Below are 22,935 nucleotides of genomic sequence, written 5' to 3' on the forward strand. Positions count from 1 at the left end.
ATATAGCGGGTCGGATGATGGATGGACTTCCTTAATTGTCCAGAATTTTCTTTTTCAAATGTGATTATACCATTAGGTATACACAATTTTGCTAGCAGTGTTGATAAATTAAAATGAAAAAGATATTTTTCCCTTTTGATTATTTTACGGTTTATTATATGCTATTTAGGTATACTTGCAATTATTTCGAATGTCCACTTTCAAGCAGATCTGCAAACATTTTCTCGATTTGTGTATTTCTTCCTATGTACTAATTGTTTTTGTAGGATACAAAAATGGACTTTGTAACCTCAATACACTAGCAGGGCTATCTATTTATTTTTGAACTTATTAATCCAGTCAGGGATGCATGGGCTGACATCATAGGTAAGGCAGAATCCAGCCATGTAAAGGTTATCAGTGAATTACAAGACACACTTCTACACACACCCACACTGAGTCACATATGGCCATTTTTACATGAAAATCTGGGAGCAAGTCTGCACAAATTAGGGAAGTACATGCTACAAAAGAGTCAACAGAATGTCAGAAGGGGCACAGACATCCTGGGAATTTAGGCCATTAAAGGAGCCAGTGCAGAGTGTCTATGTATGAGTGAGTGAAAGAGAGAGAGAAGATCAAGCACTTAAACAACAACACTGTTCCTCTACTAAAATCCTATGTCAGGGTATGTACCTGCTGGGAAGACCTGGCTTGGATTGTCTCACAGAGTTAAGAAACGTGTGTGTAGTTGATGTTGTTTCTGAGCAGTTTGAGGTAGAGAAGGTGACAAGAATGCGAAGGCAGTGGATGAGGCCAAGAAACAAAAACTGGATACATAGAAGTTCACACCATTGGAGGGTGGCCTCCATTATAGTAACCCTTGCCTGAGGGAGCAAGTGAGAGAACATTGCATTTTACAATGTAGTACACTCCCAGCAGTAGTGATGGTAAAATGTCCGCTGATGTCTTAATGTCATAAACAAAACAAAAAAATGCACAATGAACACCTATGAGCATATTATTTTGTAATACAGTGGTGACTTTGGTGATTGCAATCACCAAAGAATAGCATAAAAAGATATATCAATATCAAGTACTAAACAAAAAACAGGAATACAAATGAATGTTCATAAATCATAAATTTATGTTCAGTGCATAAAGTGTACATAAATAACTGAAGGAATTAATGAAAATGACAACTATAGAAAGATATTCTCAGGTTCCATGCTATATGACAAAATAGCAAGAAGTTCAAGTTCACACACACTGTTTAAAATTGCCCCACAAAAAATAAATCAGCTTGTTGCTAAAGTGCTTTGGCCATCAAGCCCCAATGTTGAATTGAAAGCTTCAGACTGCAGAAGTGCACTCATGAGCAAAAGTATGACTAGGACACTGCAGGGACCCAGGACCTGCCTCAGTAACCTGAAAATGGCTCCAGACACAAAGAAAATGTCCAAAAAGAAATATTCTTCTAGATAAGAAATTGAGCATATCATAGAAAATTGGAAGAGCATATCATAGAAAATTGGAAGAATGCCATGATTATGACTGTTTGGTTTGATGTAAACATTTTAACAATACATTAAATTAAGGTGATTTACTACTTCATTTTTGCCAAGCGATTAGTGGGACAGTGCCCTACCTGCCTTTAATGTTGAGAGAGTGCCGGGCATAAGTTCATCTAGCACATACTACTTTGGGATGTGAAAGGAAAACCAGAGTGCCAAGAGAAAATTCACACTGGGAAAACAAGCAAACTCCACAAAGACAACAGCCATTGTTGGATTTTAACTCTCTTAACTGTAGAGATTTGAGGAAGCAGAAATTTAAAGAAAGTGCAAATATGAGTTTTAGTGTATATATTTGTTATTTTGTAATAACTATATAACTGTTTAGCCTTTCCCGTATTAGTCAGACTAATTAAGCCTCTGTTAGACAGTAGTTTGGAAGTCAGTAATCAAGTGAGATTTTTTTTATTGCAAATACTTGTCTGTCTCCACTCCACTGAAATGTTCTGCCTTATAGAAAATAATTTATTTGAAGAGTGGCTTTGAGAACAAAAGATCCTCAATTCTTTGTCTTTAATAATGTAGAAATTTTTTTGTATACGTATACAGTATGGTGACTCCAAGACTACAAATTGGTTGCAGCTTCTAGAATCAAAAACTGGAAAATACTGCAGCCAGTAAAACGTTTGTCTGCTTAGCCTGCAAGGCTGTTTTAAGTCTTTTGTGGGCCACAGGCATATTGCAGATTTTATTAAAAAGTTCTCTAGTGCCTGTTACTTTTATTTAACTTTTATTACATTTCAATCACACAAACCAAGGCAATGCCCTGTTTTTTAAATGCTTTTAAGTTCTTTGTGATATTTTTTGTTTGGTCTGTTTTGGTGAAAGACCAAAGTTGCAGAGTACTGCATATTGAATTACACTGTCCATACCACATTTCACTTTTGTTAAAGTAAGAGCACATGCTTCTATAGGCATAGCAACTTAAAGAATCTTTAACATATTTTTTGGAAGAGATTGTTACTTTATTTAACAGTTCAATTTAAATGTTCTTCAGCACTACTCAGTGTTGCTTACATACCAAGTTTATCCATAAACAGAGTAGCTTAACTTTGGCCCAGGGTTAATTCCCAGTTGGGGTGTTTCACATATAGTGAGATTCCAGTTTCCACCCTGTTTATTTGTAAAGAGTCTGAAGTAAACTACTCTGTTTACCTACTGGCGATTCCTTCTTTATTACTTGAATGTGCCTCTCATTTGACAGAAATGAAAAAAAAAGAAAGTTATCCCCCATTTTTTAATAAAATCGGAACCCATTAAGTAAAGTATGTCAAAAGTACGCAAAAAACATGCAGAAAAATATCAGAATCGCAGAACATGCATTTTTGTCATGTTGTTCTTTCATGGAAAATGAAGGCCTTTTGTGATTCTTTCTGAATATATATGTAACAACCCCAAATGTGGTGGGGGAAGGACTAACAGACACTAACAGCAGTAAATGGTCCTTGGGAAGACCATTTATTTGGCTTTTTGTACCAAATTCTGACTAACTTCCACTGAAGGCCTTGGAGAAACGCTGTTTTATTTCTAAGGTTACTCAGATTTAGCAGATGTCCAATAAGTACAGAACCTTCCACTCCACACTGCACCTCTTGTCTTCCCTCCCTGTTTTAATCCTACCTACCACACTATTCAGCGCATCTTCTTTTATGCTACCTCAGCACAATTGGCTCCTCCCCTTTGCATATTTCCTCACAAGACCACTACATTTACTTTATTTTTCTTTATTGGCTTTGCTGACTAGCTCCGTTTGCAGCATTGCAGAGGCAGTACACTCTTTACATTAACAAATACAATCCATTCATTTAACTTAAGTCCTTAGTTCATAGGTGGGCCAGGTGAATACAGTGACTTACATATGCTGCATCTTACCATTATGATTTAGTAGTCAGTTTTTTTTTTTATTTAAGTAATTAAAAGTCTTATGTGTCCAGACAATCACCTTACCCAGGTATAGTGTCATCTCAAGGATTTGTGATAATTTTGCAGTTTGGCTCTTCTACAGTTACCCTCTTTCGTGTGACCCTTATACCCCCTCCCCAAAAAAAACTATGAAAGTCTGTTTCTGCGTACAAAATCTCAAAGTACACTGCTACATACAGTATAGTACATAATAAACAGTTCTATACAGCAAACAGTTAAGAGCTTCCATATATATAATGGGCCACTCTGAACTCCTCAGGCTTCAACATTATTGAAATCCTCCTATGAATGTGGGATTTATAAGTTGAGGTTTTTTTTTGTTTGTTTTTTTTTTGTGTTTTTTTTATTAATTTAATTTAATTAAGGACCTGTTGATCTTAAAACTGCAAAGTTCATGGCCAGCACTCAGTCTACCATTAGGGTTAAGAAAGTAAAGGTAGTGTGTAAGAAGTGAGGAAGCAAATGAATTAAAATTTTAGGAGTAGCGGAACAGCATTCCTGACCATTCCTGCCCACTTTAACTATTGGACATTGAGCTTGTGGACAGGTAGAAGGAGATTCATGGATGTCAAGGGAGTGTTGGGGTGCCAGCAGGGTTGTCTCTCTTAATCCTAACTCAAATAATACCAAACAAAATAAGAGCTCGATGGCGCAAAAGGCAGTTAAACAGAAACAAAAAGTAGTCTTTGTGATTTTCTTTCATTTTATAAGGTTATCGGCTCAATATAGCAGTATTTTCTTGGGAGCTCCATTCTAGTGGCAGTTTGGATCTGGATTCAGACACCTCTCTGTGGAGCATCCATCTTTTATTGGACTCCAGCCAGAGTCCTCACTGGTTGTCTTTTTGCATTGTGGGTGAAAAAGGTTGCGACAGTGCCCCCTATAGCCCTGGGGTGGTATTACTTATCACAGATAAATCTGGAAGGTGATCTTCCAATGTGCACATGTAACAAGCAAATTTGGAGAAAATTTTAAGGATGAACAGAAGTGCAGAATGGTTTAAAAGCACAAAACAGGGCATTGAAATGCTCATGGAGCAATAATAAGCATAATACATTACAAGCATTTTAAAACTACTGTATATCAACTATTTAAAATTATCAGCAATCTGTCAGTTGCCAAAAAATAAATAAATTCTGGAAGAAATGCAACAAAAGTTTAAGTTAGCTCTGCTCCCCAGTTAGGGAGGAGTTTTTTTTATACTGTATGTCAATACTGTATGAAAAAAAAAAAATCAAACCCTCATTCATATATGAAGCACTTGGGTGTTTGTCCCGAAGAAAACTGTGCTGTCAAAGTCAAATTCCATAGTGTGTGCATTTTAAATATGAAGCATTTTTAATAGACCTTTAATTAAATGGACAATTAATAACTGTAAATATATACAAAATAGTGAATTAATGCTACTTTTCATGGAGGAACATGGGAAAAAGATGTTTTCTTAGTGTATTTGCCAAGTGAAATACAGTCAAAACAAGTTAACTTTGCCATTTTGTCTATTCAGTCTATTTTAATAGGTGATTTCAAATACAATTTTGATTGATTTTAAAACTTAAATTTTATTAAAAGACATTAGTGTTATATTATGCTATGTGTTATATTTAATGTATGAATGTGTTATATTTAATGCAACTGAAAACCGCTACAGTAAAGGCCTGGCAGAGCATTAAAAAGGAGGAAACCCAGCATCTGGTGATGTCCATGAGTTCAAGACTTCAGGCTGTCATTGCCAGCAAATGGTTTTCAACCAAGTATTAGAAATGAACATTTTATTTCCAGTTATTTAATTTGTCCAATTACTTTTGAGCCCCTGAAATGAAGGGATTGTGCTAAAAAAATGCTTTAGTTGCCTCACATTTTTATGCAATCATTTTGTTCACCCCACTGAATTAAAGCTGAAAGTCTGCACTTCAACTGCATCTGAGTTGTTTCATTTAAAATTCATTGTGGTAATGTACAGAACCAAAATTAGAAAAAAGTTGTCTCTGTCCAAATATTTATGGACCTAACTTTATATACACAACATCGTGAGTTTCTATACATTTAGTGTCATACTCAAATAATTTAAAGCAAGCACTTGTAGAATTTAAAATATAATTTTTACACAGTGTGTTACCAGTATCATTGTTTGTTTCCATATTAACAACAAATATTAGTAATGCATTTTTAAACATGTGTTCATTGTTGGAATTTTAATCATTTATATTGAGTCAAATATTGCACAAACTTAGAGAACTTCTTAAATTCTGTAAACAGCATACAATATAATTGTAATTATATTGTATAATTAAATGCAAAGCCTTCCAAGTTAACAAGTTACACTAACCCTTGCACACAAAGGATGAATTTAAATAGAAAACTATAATCTCAAAATGCTTGCATAAATTATAGTTTTAAGTCGATAGAGTTCTTTAAGCTAATAAATGAAACAGTAAAAACTATTTTGTAATCTTGCATTACGTAAACAAATTCTGAACAAGGTTAAATTTGAAGTAAATATGTTGAAATAAACAAAAATAAAATTGTCAGAAACACATGCATAACAAAGAATTTTCTCCAAAGCATTATGTCACAGTTACATTTTACTTTTGGTGATACAAGTGCATATTTACCAGAGTATACTGAAGGAGTAACATCAAATGGTAAAAATGTCATTTATTTGTACATAGTTGTGCCATTAAGTTTAGCATATGATCTCTGTCCTGGATAATCCACCAATAAATGGTTTTGTATTGCTACTATAAATGTAATTTTTTTTTAATGAATAGGCATGTATGATGTTTTCCTTTTACATTATTTTGTATTTTTGCATAGTACACATATATAGTATCCTTCATTTTTAATTTAATTTGCATTCATTTAAAAAGTATAGTTGGTGCATGGTAATAAACAAGACAGCAAATAAGCAAATTTTGTAAAGCAGGACTGTTTATATTTTTGGGTGATACTGTATGTTATTTTTGTTACTTGAAATTAAATTATCTAATGATAACATATATACCCCTTATTTTCTTTTAAATTCTTCTTTGTCTAGGCTCGGCCTCTCACCCGATATCTTCCTGTCAGGAAGGATGATTTTGATCTCCGAAGTCATATAGAATCTGCAGGCCATAACATTGACATCTGCTACCATGTGTCACTCACAGAGAAGACATGTCGGGGGTTTCTTATAAAAATGGGTGGAAAAATTAAAACATGGAAGAAGAGATGGTTTGTCTTTGACCGAAATAGAAGGACATTATCATACTATGCAGGTGATTGTCATCCAAATACTTCCTTACTTTTTTATAGGGTTAGATTTTAAATTTTAGATGTTTTATTCTGGCAGTCATAATGGAGTAAGACTTGGGTGTTGTTTGATTAAATGTGAATAGAACAGGTTTGAGATTTTAAATATATTTTAAAGGTCTTCAGGTATTAGTAAATATTTATGTATTCTTTTTATTATTTATATACGCTATTTGTCACTGACAAAAATAAGCTATATTTGGGAAAAGGAAGTTTACAACATTTATTGAAGCAGGCGTTTTTACACATGTATGCTGGGATAGGCACCAGGTTTCCTGTGACCCTGCACATGATAATGTGCGTTTAGGAAATGGATGGATGGATATGTTAATTGTGAGTAAGATCATCTACGAAATTTTTTGCCTGACTGAATCGGTTTAATATTGTTTGCCTTTGTGGGTCAAAGAGGAGATCTTTTAGATTTTGGTGGTGGTTGGGGGAGGGGTTGCAGGGAGGTGATGGTTGAGATGTTTTTACCAAGAATATTAGTGACAAAGACTACTCAAATTGCTGGTACATCAACAGGGAATATTAGCTAACATGATATTGGCATGACAGTTGGATTGAAAGACAGTCAAACTGGATAAAAGCACAAACTTTTTGACCGCTATATATTTGAGGGTGGGCACATCAGTGTTAATCCACAGTTTTCAAAATAACACAAGCAGTTGTCAGTTGAGCAAAGTCAATAAATACAAATTATTTAGAGTTCTGTCTTTTATTATATGGTGAATTTCAATGTCTTGATAGCCATGCAGTCTTCCTTGATGGCCGCACCTGTGGTTAATAAATTATTTTAAAACTGACAACTGATCATATATCATGGTAGTCTTGGGTACAAGATTTAAACTCGGCTCATCAATTGTAAGAAATTCTTCAACAACACCTGAAGCAATAGTTTTTCACCCCCATTATCAAAATGGAATTTCTCTTGGAGAAAGTTGTCACATCCCTCCTGTACAATTAAAGACACTTGCAGAATCCCTATCAAGATACATTGAAGCTTTTGCTGGTTTTGTGGTGGTGTAATGGCCATTTCTTGTATTTTGTTTGTTTTTATATTGTTGTATTCAAACTACTTTTGTGGTTTTCTTGGATTACTGTTGCTTTGTGAGGATCACCCTTTTATTTACTTCTTAAAAAGTAAATGAATTTCAGTAAATTCAAGAGACTTTCAGGTAAAAGGTTGCAGATTCAGGTTTATTGTCATGTGAACAGAGAACAGTGAAATTCTTCTATTCTGTCCCACGTATTAGGAGTGCAAGCTGTTATCAGTAGAGCTCTACCAATATGACAGAGTGTCAGGAAGACACTGAATGAAACGTATTGCATGTTCTATCATAAACCAAACTCTACATACAAGCTGTAATTAATTATGCACAGAACAACTATAAATTTCTTTTCTAACACACAGGCTAAATGTCCAAGATAAACAAAATCAAACCCTGTCGGTCACTATTTACTTGCAAAAATCTGGTAAAAGCTGCAGATTTTCATGCAATTTCAAATTGTTATTTAGGGTAATAATGCATGCCTTTGCCATATTGGACACCTTAAAAAAATCACCATTAACGTTAGGGAATTGATGTTTAGGTTGATATCTGTCGGACAATGTTTTGCAGTTAATTGTTTGAGTATGGGAAATGTGCTATACAAATAAAGTTTAGTATTATTTTCAAACATGCTACAGCATAAACAAGTCAGAATATTTTATTTTAGCCAGTAAAAGATTTCACCAAGTTTGAAGTTCTTTCACAGGGCCCATTATACTCCAAAAATTATCTTTAAAGTAACTGGATGAGAAAACTGATGACCTCGGGAGACAAACTTTTGCTAACATTATGAGGTATTTGAAGTGTGGCTTGCAATTTCCCCATGGAGTTGTCATTTCTTGTAACGATCACTGCTTACATGTGCCACCTTGTGGAAGAATGATGTATTTATTATTTAGTTGGTGGACCTATATATGGTTTTTAGTTTGCAGTATACAGTAATTGCCAGATGCCTTGGATAACCCTGATGTCTGTGCAAGAATATTTGGCAGTGGCCTATGTTTGGTTCATGGAGAGAATATCATAAGTAACATGGTGTCTGTGATGATTTTAAGTTACTAGTGCTGTGGCCCAGATGTCTGGATAAAGAAAAATGTTGTCTTGAATTTGTAACAAATATTGCATCTGTTCATTTATTTATTTATTTAGGCCCTAACTGTATAAAATAGGAAGGCCATTGGTATTTTAACAGTGTTCATGATTTCTGAATGTCATCTATATACATTTATGGATTTAAAATGTGCTCTAAGTGGTGGTGGATAAAGAGTATGTAATTTACTGTACTTGTGCCTTCCATTTATAGCAGACATTTTCTTATTTTTCAAGTCCACCTGAGAAAATATTTAAGTTGGCATGAGCCCTTGCTCTTTTTGCAAAATCGTTTGTGGGATTTTTATTTATTTATTTGTGCAGCCAATGAGCAGGCCCCATCTGTTCCAAAAGAATGTATTTTTTAAGCTCATGATCACTCCTCCTTCCTCCTGAAATGCTGCCTTTGCCTTTTGTAAAGCAAAGGATTTTACTTTTGAACTACGTCTGGAACTTGAGAAGTCTTTAGTCTCCTTGTCACATTATAGAAGTTGTGTTTTAGGTGAAACAGTTTCTTTGGCTTAAGTATATAAGTAAATTCTGTAATCTGTCGTACTTTAAGTATTTTATAAATAATTTGTTTACACTTTTTGATTCTACTAATTATTGTCCTTACCTTAGTCAAACCATTGAAAATTAATTATTTAATTTCTTGAGGTACTTAAATGATGTTGGTGCAAATTTGGCTATTTTGCAAATACCATCCTTTTTTGGATCAGATTTTTATTAACAGAATGAAAGGAGTACATCAAAATGAGAACTGGCTCATGCACCTCACAGAAAAGCAAACAGCAAAAAGAAAGAAGTGTTGTGTAGGAAGAAGAAACCACATTACAGAGCAGTCCCAAAGCATTCCTTGGCTAACTGTGCAACTTGAAACCAATTTTAGATAGAAGAGGTAGAAGAGCAATTGATTTAGAAAACGGAGAGCTCAAAATGGACACAATTTTAGAATGCAGACTTCCAGGTCTAAAGGATTAGCAAGCCAAGGAACTTTCCAGCAGGAGAATCTTCTGGAAGATGAGTGAAAGGGAAAGTGGGGAAAGAGTAGAAAGGTCTAGGAGGAGGGCTTGAGGGGGGGGGCAGGGGAATGAGGCAGGAAAGAATCATGGAGAAGGATTTGACCACATAGTTTCAGATGGCAGCAGCAGCAGAAAGACTGTCCCAGAGCATGTGGAGGGAGGTGCAAGGAGCAGAAATGACTGCAGTTTTGAGCAAAATGTATGAACGATTTTATATTGAGTGGGTTGATGCTTTGTCTGTTTTTGCATGAAAACACAGGCACACAATTTTAATGTTATTTAGGTAATAAATATGTTTATAGCAAGCTAATTAAGAGGTGAATCTTAGGCAAATTTGAAACAAAGCAGAACTGGATAAGTGCCATTTATTTTCATTAATTGTTAAAGTGAATTGTAAGGTATATTTAGTGTGCCTCAAATATTAATTTACAGCAGTCAATTAGAACCTTCACACTAGGAATAAACAAAAAACAGGTAGAGCAGTTTATTTCTGCTGCCAGAGTGGGCAAGCATAAATCTTTTTTATGTTTTCTTTTTTCAATGAAATACCAGAAAAATCTATTTTACAGGATGGTTTATATTGTAGTGACTACTTGTCACATCCCAAGGTCCTCCAACAAAGATACTGTTTGGTAGGGGCCAAGCACCAACAGGACAATAAAAGTGCTTATGCAAAAACGTGTGCTTTTATTGTGCAATAAATATTTGAAAATAGTTTCAAGTGTTTAAATTCAGTAAAAAATTGCAGTCTTCTTCTTTCTGCTGCTCCCATTAGGGGCTGCCACAGTGGATCATCTTCTTCCATATCTTTCTGTCCTCTGTATCTTGTTCTGTCACACCCATCACCTGCATGTCCTCTCTCATCACATCCATAAACCTTATCTTAGGCCTTCCTCTTTTTCTCTTGCCTGGAAGCTCTATCCTTAGCATCCTTCTCCTAGTATACTCAGCATCTCTCCTCTACACATGTCCAAACCAGCACAATCTCGCCTCTCTGACTTTGTCTCCCAACCGTCCGACTTGAGCTGACCCTCTAATGTTCTCATTTCTAATCCTGTCCATCCTCGTCACACCCAATGCAAATCTTAGCATCTTTAACTCTGCTACCTCCAGCTCTGTCTCCTGCTTTCTGGTCAGTGCCACCGTCTCCATGCCATATAACATAGCTGGTCTCACTACCATCCTGTAGACCTTCCCTTTCACTCTTGCTGATATCCGTCTGTCACAAATCACTCCTGACACTCTTCTCCACCCATTTCACCCTGCCTGCACTCTCTTTTTCACCTCTCTTCCACAATCCCCATTAATGTGTACTGTTGATCCCAAGTAATTAAACTCATGCGCCTTTGCCAACTCTACTCCTTGCATCCTCACCATTCCACTGACCTCCCTCTCATTTACACACATGTATTCTGTTTTGTTCCTACAGACCTTCATTCTTCTCCTCTCTAGAGCATATCTCCACCTCTCCAGGGTCTCCTCAACCTGCTCCCTACTCTCGCTACAGATCACAATGTCATCAGCAAACATAATAGTCCACGGGGACTCCTGTGTAATCTCGTCTGTGAACCTGTCCATCACCATTGCAAATAAAGAAGGGCTCAGAGCCAATCCCTGATGTAATCCCACCTCCACCTTTAATGCATCTGTCACTCCTACCGCACACCTCACCACGGTCACACTTCCCTCGTAAATGGTACGACTCAAACCACCTACAACTGAACACCAGCAAAACCAAGGAGCTGGTGGTGGATTTTAGGAGGCCCAGACCCCTCATGGACCCCGTGATCATCAAAGGTGACTGTGTGCAGATGGTGCAGACCTATAAATGTCTGGGAGTGCAGCTGGATGATAAATTAGACTGGACTGCCAATACTGATGCTCTGTGCAAGAAAGGACAGAGCCGACTATACTTCCTTAGAAGGCTGGCGTCCTTCAACATCTGCAGTAAGATGCTGCAGATGTTCTATCAGACAGTTGTGGCGAGCGCCCTCTTCTACGCGGTGGTGTGCTGGGGAGGCAGCATTAAGAAGAAAGACGCCTCACGCCTGGACAAACTGGTGAGGAAGGCAGGCTCTATTGTTGGCATGGAGCTGGACAGTTTAACATCTGTGGCAGAGCGAAGGGTGCTCATCAGGCTCCTATCAATTATGGAGAATCCACTGCATCCACTAAATAGTATCATCTCCAGACAGAAGAGCAGCTTCAGCGACAGACTGCTGTCACTGTCCTGCTCCACTGACAGATTGAGAAGATCGTTCCTCCCCCAAACTATGCGACTCTTCAATTCCACCTGGGGGGGTAAACGTTAACATTTAACATTATACAAAGTTATTGTCTGTTTTTCACCTGCATTATTATCAATCTTTAATATTATTTATTGTATCAGTATGCTGCTGCTGGAGAATGTGAATTTCCCATTGGGATTAATAAAGTATCTATCTATCTCTATCTATCTATCTATCTGTCTATCTATCTATCTATCTATCTATCTATCTATCTACATATCCTGTACAACTCTTACATACTTCTCTGCCACTCCCGACTTCCTCATACAATACCACAACTCCTCTCAAGGCACCCTGTCATATGTTTTCTTCACGACCACAAAGACGCAATGCAACTCCTTCTGGTCTTCTCTATACTTCTCCATCAATACCCTCAGAGCAAACATCACATCTGTGGAGCTCTTTCTTGGCATAAAACCATACCACTGCTCACTAATCATCATCTCACTTCTTAACCTAGCTTCCACTACTCTTTCCCATAACTTCATGCTGTGGCTCATCAATTTTTATCCCCTTGTAGTTACTACAGTCCTGCACATCCCCCTTATTCTTAAATATCGGCACCAGTACACTTCTTCTCCACTCCTCAGGCATCCTCTCACTTTCCAAGATTCCATTAAACAATCTGGTTAAAAACTCCACTGCCATCTCTCCTAAACATCTCCATGCTTCCACAGGTATGTCATCTGGACCAACGGCTTTTCCATTCTTCATCCTCTTCATAGCTGTCCTTACTTCCTCCTTGGTAATCCATTGCACTTCCTGATTCACTATCTCCACATCATCCAACCTCTTCTTTCTCTCTCATTCTTTTCATTCATCAACCTCTCAAAGTACTCTTTCCATCTGCTCAACACACTCTCCTCGCTTGTGAGTACATTTCCATCTTTATCCTTTATCACCCTAACCTGCTGCACATCTTTCCCAGCTCGGTCCCTCTGTCTAGCCAATCGGTACAGGTCCTTTTCTCCCTTCTTAGTTTTCAACCTCTCATACAACTCATCATATGCCTTTTCTTTAACCTTCGCCACCTCTCTCTTCACCTTGTGCCTTATCTCCTTGTACTCTTGTCTACTTTCTGCATCTCTCTGACTATTCCACTTCATCTTTGTCCATCCTCTTCCTCTGTATTCTCTCTCCTGTACTTCCCCATTCCACCACCAGGTTTCCTTTTCCTCCTTCCTCTGTCCAGATGTCACGCCAACCACCCTTCTTGCTGTCACCCTTACTACATCTGGTGTAGTTTCCCAACTGTCTGATAGTTCTTCACTACCACCCAGTGCCTGTCTCACCTTCTCTCTAAACTCAACCTTGTAGTCTTCCATTTTCAGCTTCCACCATTTGATCCTTGGCTCTGCCCTCACTCTCTTCCTCTTCTTGATCTCCAGTGTCATCCTACAGACCACCATCCTATGCTGCTTAACTACACTTTCCCCTCCCACCACTTTGCAGTTTTCAGTCTCCTTCAGATTGACTTTACTGCATAGTATGTAATGTACCTGTGTGCATCTTCCTCCACTCTTGTACATAACCCTATGTTCCTCCCTCTTCTTAAAACACGTATTCACCACAGTCATGTCCATCCTTTTGGCAAAATCCACTATCCTCTGACCTTCTTCATTCCTCTCCTTGACACCATACCTACCCATCACCTCCTCATCTCCTCTGTTCCCTTCACCAACATGTCCATTGAAATCCGCTGCAATCACCACTTTCTGTCCCTTGGGTACATTGTTTATCAGTTCATCCAACTCACTCCAAAAATCTTCTTTCTCATCCACTGCACACCCAACGTGCGGGGCATATGCACTAACAACATTCATCATTACACCTCCAATTTCCAGCTTCATAATCATTGCTCTGTCTGACACTCTTTTCACCTCCAAACGCTCTTGACATACTGTTCCTTCAGAATAACTCCTACTCCATTTCTCCTCCCATCCACAACATGATAGAACAATTTGAATCCACCTGCCCTTACTCCCCTTTCATTTAGTCTCTTGCATGCACAATATATCAACCTTCCTTCTCTCCATCATATCTGCTAACTCTCTCCCCTTACCAGTCATACTGCCAACATTCAAAGTTCCTACCCTCAGTTCCACTCTCTTTACCTTCCTCCTGTCCTCCTGCCTCTGGACATGTCTCCCCCCTCTTCTTCTCTTTCTTCTTCTTCTTCTTCAGCCAAAGTAGCCCAATTTCTGCCAGCACCCTGTTGGCTAACAGTACTGGTGGCGGTTGTTGTTAACCTAGGGCTCGACCGATCCGGTATGGAAATTTGTATTGTTGTCCACATATTGATTTGGCAAAATTTTACACAGGATGCCCTTCCTGACATAATTCGGGCTTGGGACCAGCACGAAGAAACACACTGCCTTGTACATCCCCTGTGGCTGGTTTCAGTAAAAAATTGCAGTAGTAAAAGTTATTAAGAAGATGACACAATGTCCTTTCAAAACTTGCACAGTAAATACATTTATAAAAATATGTTACATCAGTTTAAAAGTAGAGGCTCTGGGTTGCAGAGATATATACTTGTCTTGAACTGCTCCATCCACAAGCACGCACTCACCTTTTAACAGGCTTCTGCGCTCATTAGCACCCCTTCACTTTCCATAAATTATGCCATTTCCTCACTTACACACCTTTTCAGTGCTTGGAGCCCATCCACAGTCCTTCTGCGGTCCCCACATGCAGACTACGTCTCAGACCAGCTAAGAGCTCAGTGCAGGGTCCCACAACTGATGACAGCCCGATACTCACAGGTAGCACCACCATGTAAAAGGAAAAAGAACAATTCTCTAAAATGGGCTGACTAAAAGGTAAAAATGTAAGTGAAAGTTTTGTAGGTGAGGCATCCGTCACACTTTATATGTCATAGTAAAAAACGTAAAAATGTTTGTTTATTTTTTTAAATATGTTACTTAGTGATGGTTTGAAATTTTTTTCATGTCGTGCTTTCAAACAGAACAGAGATAACAATATTTCTGGTGTAAGAGGCATTTATGGTGGCCAATGCCAGACAACTGCAAACATTTTCAAAAAGTCCATACAAAACATCTCATGTTGCTTGTGTTGCATGATCCTCATGTTGCTATTGCTGGTAGCACTGAACACTAGACCAGAAATAACCCTGCATGAGCTGCTAGACTGTCACTGGATGCATTCACACACTAACTTCTGTTTATCCTGGGTCACTTGTTAATCCTACATGTATCTAATTGTCACATGAAAGGAATCCAGAGTACCATTGGAAAAGAAAACATGAAAAGAAAGGGGAGAATGTGGAGTGTCTATATATGCCAAAGCAGTAAGGTCTACCCACTACTTAACATGGAAATCATTACATGTACTGCAACAGTTACTCTGGGTCTATCCCTCATTGCATCTAGTCAGCTTTCATTTAGCATATTATTTCAGTTTTTTTAAATAAGGTATTGGTTATCTGGGGTAATTGATTTGGCAATAATTTAAACAGAATGTTGGAAACACCTAAGTAACTTAAACATGCCTTTTTATTTCAGATAAGCACGAAGCCAAGTTGAAAGGAGTCATATATTTTCAGGCCATCGAAGAAGTCTATTATGACCATTTAAAGAATGCACATAAGGTAAAATGGCTTTCAACCCAAAATACATATTATTAAACTGCCAAGCCAATATGACACATTAACGCAGGATAAGCAATATAAAGAATATATTGGTGTAAAGGTGTATCTTCCAAACAGGGAGAGATGAACAAAGGGAGACAAAGTAACAATACAGATATTGGCACAAAGATGTTTTTGGAGTCCAGTATTATAGAAGTAAATCCAAAGTACACAGGATAAAAAACAGAATCATTGTATACGAGTAGTGGCTTTTTTAGCATGTCAACATTTGATACAGTACTTGAATATGTTTAGAGATTTTTAGGTAAGGGAGTTTAAAGCTAGGGTAGTTCTATTCCCAAATCTTGGCTCCATAGAGTGGTGACATGTTACATATTGATTAGCACATACAAGTACTGTGTACATGTGACATTGACCCTATAAACAATGAAAAAACACAAGCTGCCCAATGAACCTGACTATTAAAGACCTTTATCCACTGTAGTGGTTTTCTGCCTTTCTAATCTTCAGAGCAGTAGTGCTGAGGTGGAACCTCTCCTCCTCATACCTTCAGTCTCCACAAATCTGAATTTACTTCATTCTGTATCCTTCCCAGTAGTTCTGTTGCTCCAACTTTCCTTTCAACCTAAAACTTAGTGAACATTTTACATGGACTGGCCTTTCAAAACCCAGTCAGCAATTGTGTTTAGTTCAGGATATGACCACACTTCCCAGGTTGGTGGTATTCTATAGAACACCAGGACCTTTAGCTCACAGTGTCCCATAGAGAAAACATGCTTCTGAGCCCATGTGTTTTTTTAAGGGACCAGGCTTGAGCCTGTACAGTAGGATCTCGTCTGTCTTAGGCATGGTAAAGGCATTACTGTTGCCTGTCAGCCTAAGTGAGCTTACTGGAAGTCCAGCCATTTTCTTCTCTACGTTTGCCTAAGTTTGGTGCCCTTAAAACTATCCTTTTCCAAGTTTACTTATCCAAAGACAGGGTACACTGTGTCTTGGTAGTTTAACTGCTCTTGGACATTAAGTTCTCTATGATTTCCAATGTATATTTTGTTTTCTTTCTCTTTCTTTTGTTTTTCTTTCCCCTTTTAAAAAGCTCATTGAAACAGGAATAAAAGTTAAAATTGAACAATGATAACGTAATGTACCAGTGTTCACAATATTTTGTTTCATGGATAATTTGGGGTGCAGTTCTATATGGTAACGGTTACACTTAAGTTGGTATTGCTTAAATATACAAAATGCCAACACTGGTCTGATTTTGGAAAACAGAATGAGAATTAGAGCAAGATGTTCTACATTTCATGTCTCATGATAATTTCTATTTTTAGGTATATACAGTTAAATTCTAAATGGATAAAATTGAAATTAGAGAGATACATAATTACATTTTGACTATCCAAAAAAGAGATAACAGTTTTTGGTATTCAAATTAAAGCTATCCAAAATGTAGTCCTGAATATCAAAAATGCATTTTTGGTAAAAACATTAGAACACTTGTGACAAGAACAGGCTATTCACTCCAACAAACTCTCAACTGTCCAAGTCACCTACAAATAACATCAGGTCAAGATGTGAATGTCCCTAAAGTCCATATCTTAACCCCACTAATTGGTAGATTATTCCATGTTCCTGTGGTTCTTTCCAAGAAAAAAAATTCTCTAACAGTTGTGTGAAAAACAAAAAAGTTTCCAATCATGTCCCTATGTTATTGTTGAAGCTGGCCAAAATGTAAATTGAAATGAAAATGAAAGACAGCACAATAGAAGTCAATGGGAAGACTCCTGTAGTCTTTACCTTATGACTAGTCAGTTATATTTTAGATATGTAAAATGTACTTTTTGCTTCTCATAATGTAAAGTTAATCTAAGGGATTAAATGGTAAAACTGAGAGCAAAATAAGTAACACTGCATCTAAATGATAGAGTGAATGAACATATTAAATATTAAGCATTTGAATCTAGTATTATTTAAGACCCCGTGCAGCCATACTGTACAACGGAGGACCCAAAAAAATCCCGGAATTGTTTAACAACATGGGAATAGAGTGTAATTATCAAGTAAAGATGTTAGGCATTGTCTGGTCTGGTTAATCATGCAGAGTTGATTGAGTGTGTATTTCTGTTGTTCTACAATTGTGGGGTTTTTTTTGGTTTTTTTTTCTTTTCTCCAAGCCACCATAGCATATTTTTTAGAGACAAATGATCATATGTTTCCACATTGACAGACTTGTTAATAAAGAGCCTGCTCCCCATGAAGACTGTTAATTAGTGACATTACGTTAAACTATTGAGGCATCTACAGGAAAGCATCAGGACATAAAAATATGTCCAGAGCAGTGTGACAGTGCACCTTCACACGCTGCATTGCCCATCAGAGCTGCTGACCAAAAGCACTGTGGAAGTTTATTAGCCAGATCTTACTCGCTGTGAGTTCTTTTCATTCCCAAAATTAAAACTGAGACTGAAAAGATGAAGATTTGCTACTGTAGCACGTGTAAGATAATAAATGCTCATGCCTTTATAGAGTTACATAAATAACATTTATTACAGACAACAGGTAAATACAATATGACTCTTCAAGGCTTCCATTAGACTGTGAATACAAATGAACTTTGTAATGCGCAACAAAAACCTACAAACCTCCCAAAAACTAGTGAAATGATAAACAGAAAAAAAACAAAATCTATAAACAAACAGTGCAGCCACAACGCATAGCAAATCAATCTGACAATAAAATATTGTGAAAAGAGTAAAGAAAAACATAACAAGCCCCGTTGTATCACATAAAAGTGAACAATTGAGGCACAGATTTCACTTCCTTACTGCCACACCCAGTTGGCCATTGCTCTCCTCCCATACTTGGCTTGTGACTGTTTCAAGGTCAGTTTATACAGGTGGGTGAATTAGTCTCTTAAAGAGACAACACTCACATTATTCACAAACCACATGTACCATTCAGGCCATTCATATTTATCAATCCTATACTACCTTGGAAAAAATCCAGAAAAAGACACTGCAGGCTGTTAAACAAAAAAAAAAAAAAAAGTGTATTGCATCTCAACAGGAGTATTTTGAAGGTTACTAAAAGGGAATTGCTGTAAGTTTTATAATATATTTTTAAAAATAAAAATTAAAGGAATTTCATGTGAATCTTTAAGATACTATAAATTAGGTTAGCACTTAGGCCTTTCGAATGTGTATTGTTTGAAAAGCCAAACTTGTTCCAGTAAAATCAGTCTTGTTACTTTCTGTGCGTAGAGTCCCAAGCACCATCCCATCATCAGAGATAAAAAAACACGTCATTGTGCTACTACAGGACAGATGGATTAAGTTACTTGCTCAGGGTAACATTAAGGCACAAGATGGTTTTGATCTCATAACCACCTTTTTTCACTTATAGCTGTTAATGTGAAATGCAATTTAATGTTGTGTGTTTTGAAATACATCATGATAAGTTTTTAAACCATCAACTTTCCCTTTCTCTTCTTCAGAGTCCTAACCCATCACTTACATTCAGTGTCAAGACTCATGACAGAGTGTACTACATGGTAGCTCCGTCTCCAGAGGCGATGAGGATCTGGATGGATGTCATTGTGACTGGAGCAGAAGGTTACACTCAGTTCATGGTGTGAATTGCCATTTGGAAAACTTGTGTTTTTATTGACTATACATTCTAATTACAGTACATGGGCGTAACCTAGTTTACAACATGTATATTAACTTGATCATGAAAACAGTGTGGCCAAGGGTAAGGTTTATTATATGTTTCATTTGTGAAAAGCTGTATTCAGTATATATAACAAAGTGTCTAATTTGGTAGAAGTGTTTTTATGACTGGCTGGTATTCCAGCATAAACAATTTAGATGATTCTTCTATGTAATTTGCATTTAAATTAAGTTTTAACAGACTTCAGCATGATATACCAAATATGAAGATGCTGTATTTTTACATAAAATTCTTTAGTACCTTGTATCTTTTTATTTGCAGTAATGTACCCAGTTTAATTCTGTGACAACTCAGGAACATACAGGTATAGTGTTATGCCTAAATGTGCCTTAAAGTACCTTTTTAAAGCTAATTAATTAGTAATATTTTCAGAGATATCATCAGTTTTTTCTTCTTCTCTACATCCCCTCTCGAGGTTTAGGAACCTGATCCTATATACGAGCCAAAGTTCTTTAATAGTGTGTGTGTAGATGAACATGCATTAGGATATAAGGCCGGGAAGCTGTGTGCAGTGGGTGCTATACACAATACGGTACGTAAAAGACATGTACTGTTCATTTAGGATGTCCACATACTGTACCGGCCAGAAATGTATGGAGACATTTTTAGCATTGCACAGAGTGGATGTTTTGACGTTGGGCAAGTGGAGAACTGCTCTTTAGCTTTGTATACTGTATTATACTCTATTTTTTTATCAAGCAGTGTTGTTGGATTATGTTACAACTTATTTGTCAGAAGCCTCTTTTTGAATTGTTTTATATTGTGACTGAAAAAAATGTGCCAGATGCAATAAAACCACGTTATCTGTGGCATTTATTACAGTGGTGAGACAAAACTGTATATGCTTTTTAAATGATTAAACCTTTTGTACTATATGTTTGGCTCCCTATGCTGAAAAAGGTGGAGTCTGCTTTTATGGGAAAAAATAGCCTAATGTTTATATGTTTGTATATATGAAAAGGCATTCTTTTATCCACAATAGATTTTTCCATCAGCATTTTATATTTATGGTATGAAACTGCATGTTTTTTGCGACACCCATATAAAAATAAAAAATGGACAACGTTGATGTGAATTTGCTTTTAAGTCATGTATGCCACTAGATCCTTTTACACTTCATCAAATAGGCATCTGAATTGCCAAAACAATTCAGTTTTTATACAGTGCCAGTATATTCGAGAACTGTCTTTATTTTTGCGTATGTGTGTTTTATTTGTTCTCCTTTCCTTACTGCAATTTGTCTGCCTAAATACAAACTTGAATGTAACACTATGCACACTATGATGTGTGAAAAAGGTGAAATTTAAAGTTCTTTAGACTTCAAATGGTTACTCATGTATATTTTCCATTTTTCTTAATTTTGTTCACTATGATATTTATGTTTATTGTGCATGCATTTTATTTTTGAAAATATATGCAATATATTATATATATAAATAAATACATTTTAAAAATGGCTGTCTTATGTTTCGTAATTTCTTCTCAAACATGCTTGCTTGGAAGTATTTTCTGTTGTGTGTAATGTCTTATTTAGTGAACATCTACACATCGAGCGATCATTTTGTAAGGTATGATTATCCACTCTCACATAATACACCCCTTTTGCTACCATAATATCCTGAAATCTTTGAGACATGGATTTAAGATTTTGATGGTAACATTGTCCTCACAGGTGGCGCAGTGGTAGTGCTGCTGCTTTGCAGTAAGGAGACTGTGGAAGATTGTGGGTTCGCTTCCCGGTTCCTCCCTGTGTGGATAGCGCTTTGAGTACTGAGAAAAGCGCTATATAAATGTAATGAATTATTATTATTATTATCCTTTGAAGATTTACGTCCATGCTCACTTAATCACACCATGCAGTTGGTTTTTCAGCCCTACGTTCATATTTTAAGCCTCCTGTTGGCCCTCATCCCAAAGACGGTCTTTTGGATAGAGATCTAGGGAGTGGAATAAAGTGAAGGGACTGTAAAGATCTTTGAACCAACTTGAAATTAAGCATTCTTTGTGACAGTGGTGCATTATCCTGCTGAAAGTATCCATTTGAAAAAGTATAACTTGTGGCCATAAAGAAATGCGGTCTGGAATAATGTATACATTATGTTGTTACGTTCAGGTAACACTCAAATAGTATTTAGAGGCTTAATGTGTGCCTAACACAATTTTACTACATGATCCTATATTGAGGAAACGCAGTGGGTGGATACATGGAGTTTATACCAAATTCTGTTCCTACTATCTGCATGATACAGCAGAAAACAAGATTCATCAGAGAAGGCAACATTTTTGTAAAGTGCATTTGTACGTTTTTGGTAATGATGTTCTTACTGTAGCCTCATCCTCCTCCTCTAGGCTGAAAGGAGTGTGACATGGCATGCTATTCTGCTGTAGTCCTTTCTGTATTCCAGAACTGATGCTCTGTGCATTCAGAGATTCCTTTCATGTATTCCTTATTTGTAAAGAGTTATCTGAGTATTTGTGACCATTTTATTATCTTGAATGATTCTGCTCATTCTACTATGACTTTATTCATTAACAGTGTGTTTTCACCTATAGAAAGCCCATTCCGTGACTGCATGTGTGTGTGTGTATATATATATATATATATATATATATATATATATGTGTGTGTGTATGTGTGTGTGTGTATATATATATATATATATATATATATATATATATATATATATATATATCCATCCATCCATCCATCCATCCATTTTCCAACCCGCTGAATCCGACCACAGGGTCACGGGGGTCTGCTGGAGCCAATCCCAGCCAACACAGGGCACAAGGCAGGAACCAATCCCGGGCAGGGTGCCAACCAACCGCAGGATGCACACAAACACACCCACACACCAAGCACACACTAGGGCCAATTTAGAATCACCAATCCACCTAACCAGCATGTCTTTGGACAGTGGGAGGAAACCGGAACGCCCGGAGGAAACCCACGCAGACACGGGGAGAACATGCAAACTCCACGCAGGGTGGACCCGGGAAGCGAACCCGGGTCTCCTAACTGCAAGGCAACAGCGCTACCTCTTTAATAAAATCCCTTTGTGTGTCCAGGTGTCCGTGTGTGTGTGTCTTCTGGTGAAGTGCGCATGTGCGGGGCTTCTGGTGAAGTGCATATGCGCGGGTCACAGTGCGATGCGCGATATTACTGTCCGAGAAAGTTAGAGGCGTTTTACGGAAATACAAACCAGTATTACTGCGAGAGGAAATTAAAGGTACACAATACAGTGACGCATATTACAGCCACATACAAGCCAGTATTACTGTCAGAGGAGATTAAAGGCATATTACCGACGCACACGCCTGTATTACCGCCAGAGAAAATTAAAGGTATATTACGGACGTACAATCCAGCGGATGTACAAGACA

General features: G+C 37.2%; 1 protein-coding gene across 10 annotated transcripts in view; it reads left to right on the forward strand.

The window, feature by feature from the left end:
• Positions 1 to 21,005, forward strand: part of phldb2b (pleckstrin homology-like domain, family B, member 2b) — a 313,692-nt gene extending 292,687 nt beyond the window's left edge. For all 10 annotated transcript variants that reach the window (XM_051926504.1, XM_051926502.1, XM_051926503.1 and 7 more), the window contains 3 exons: positions 6,511 to 6,730; positions 15,740 to 15,825; positions 19,316 to 21,005. In XM_051926504.1, coding sequence (XP_051782464.1) covers positions 6,511 to 6,730; positions 15,740 to 15,825; positions 19,316 to 19,456 — 447 coding nt within the window. In that variant the 3' untranslated portion in view covers positions 19,457 to 21,005. The remainder of the gene's footprint in view (positions 1 to 6,510; positions 6,731 to 15,739; positions 15,826 to 19,315) is intronic.
• Positions 21,006 to 22,935: the final 1,930 nt, after the last annotated feature.

Source organism: Erpetoichthys calabaricus, chromosome 4 (assembly GCF_900747795.2).
Source record: "Erpetoichthys calabaricus chromosome 4, fErpCal1.3, whole genome shotgun sequence".
Classification (NCBI taxonomy): Eukaryota; Metazoa; Chordata; class Cladistia; order Polypteriformes; family Polypteridae; genus Erpetoichthys; species Erpetoichthys calabaricus.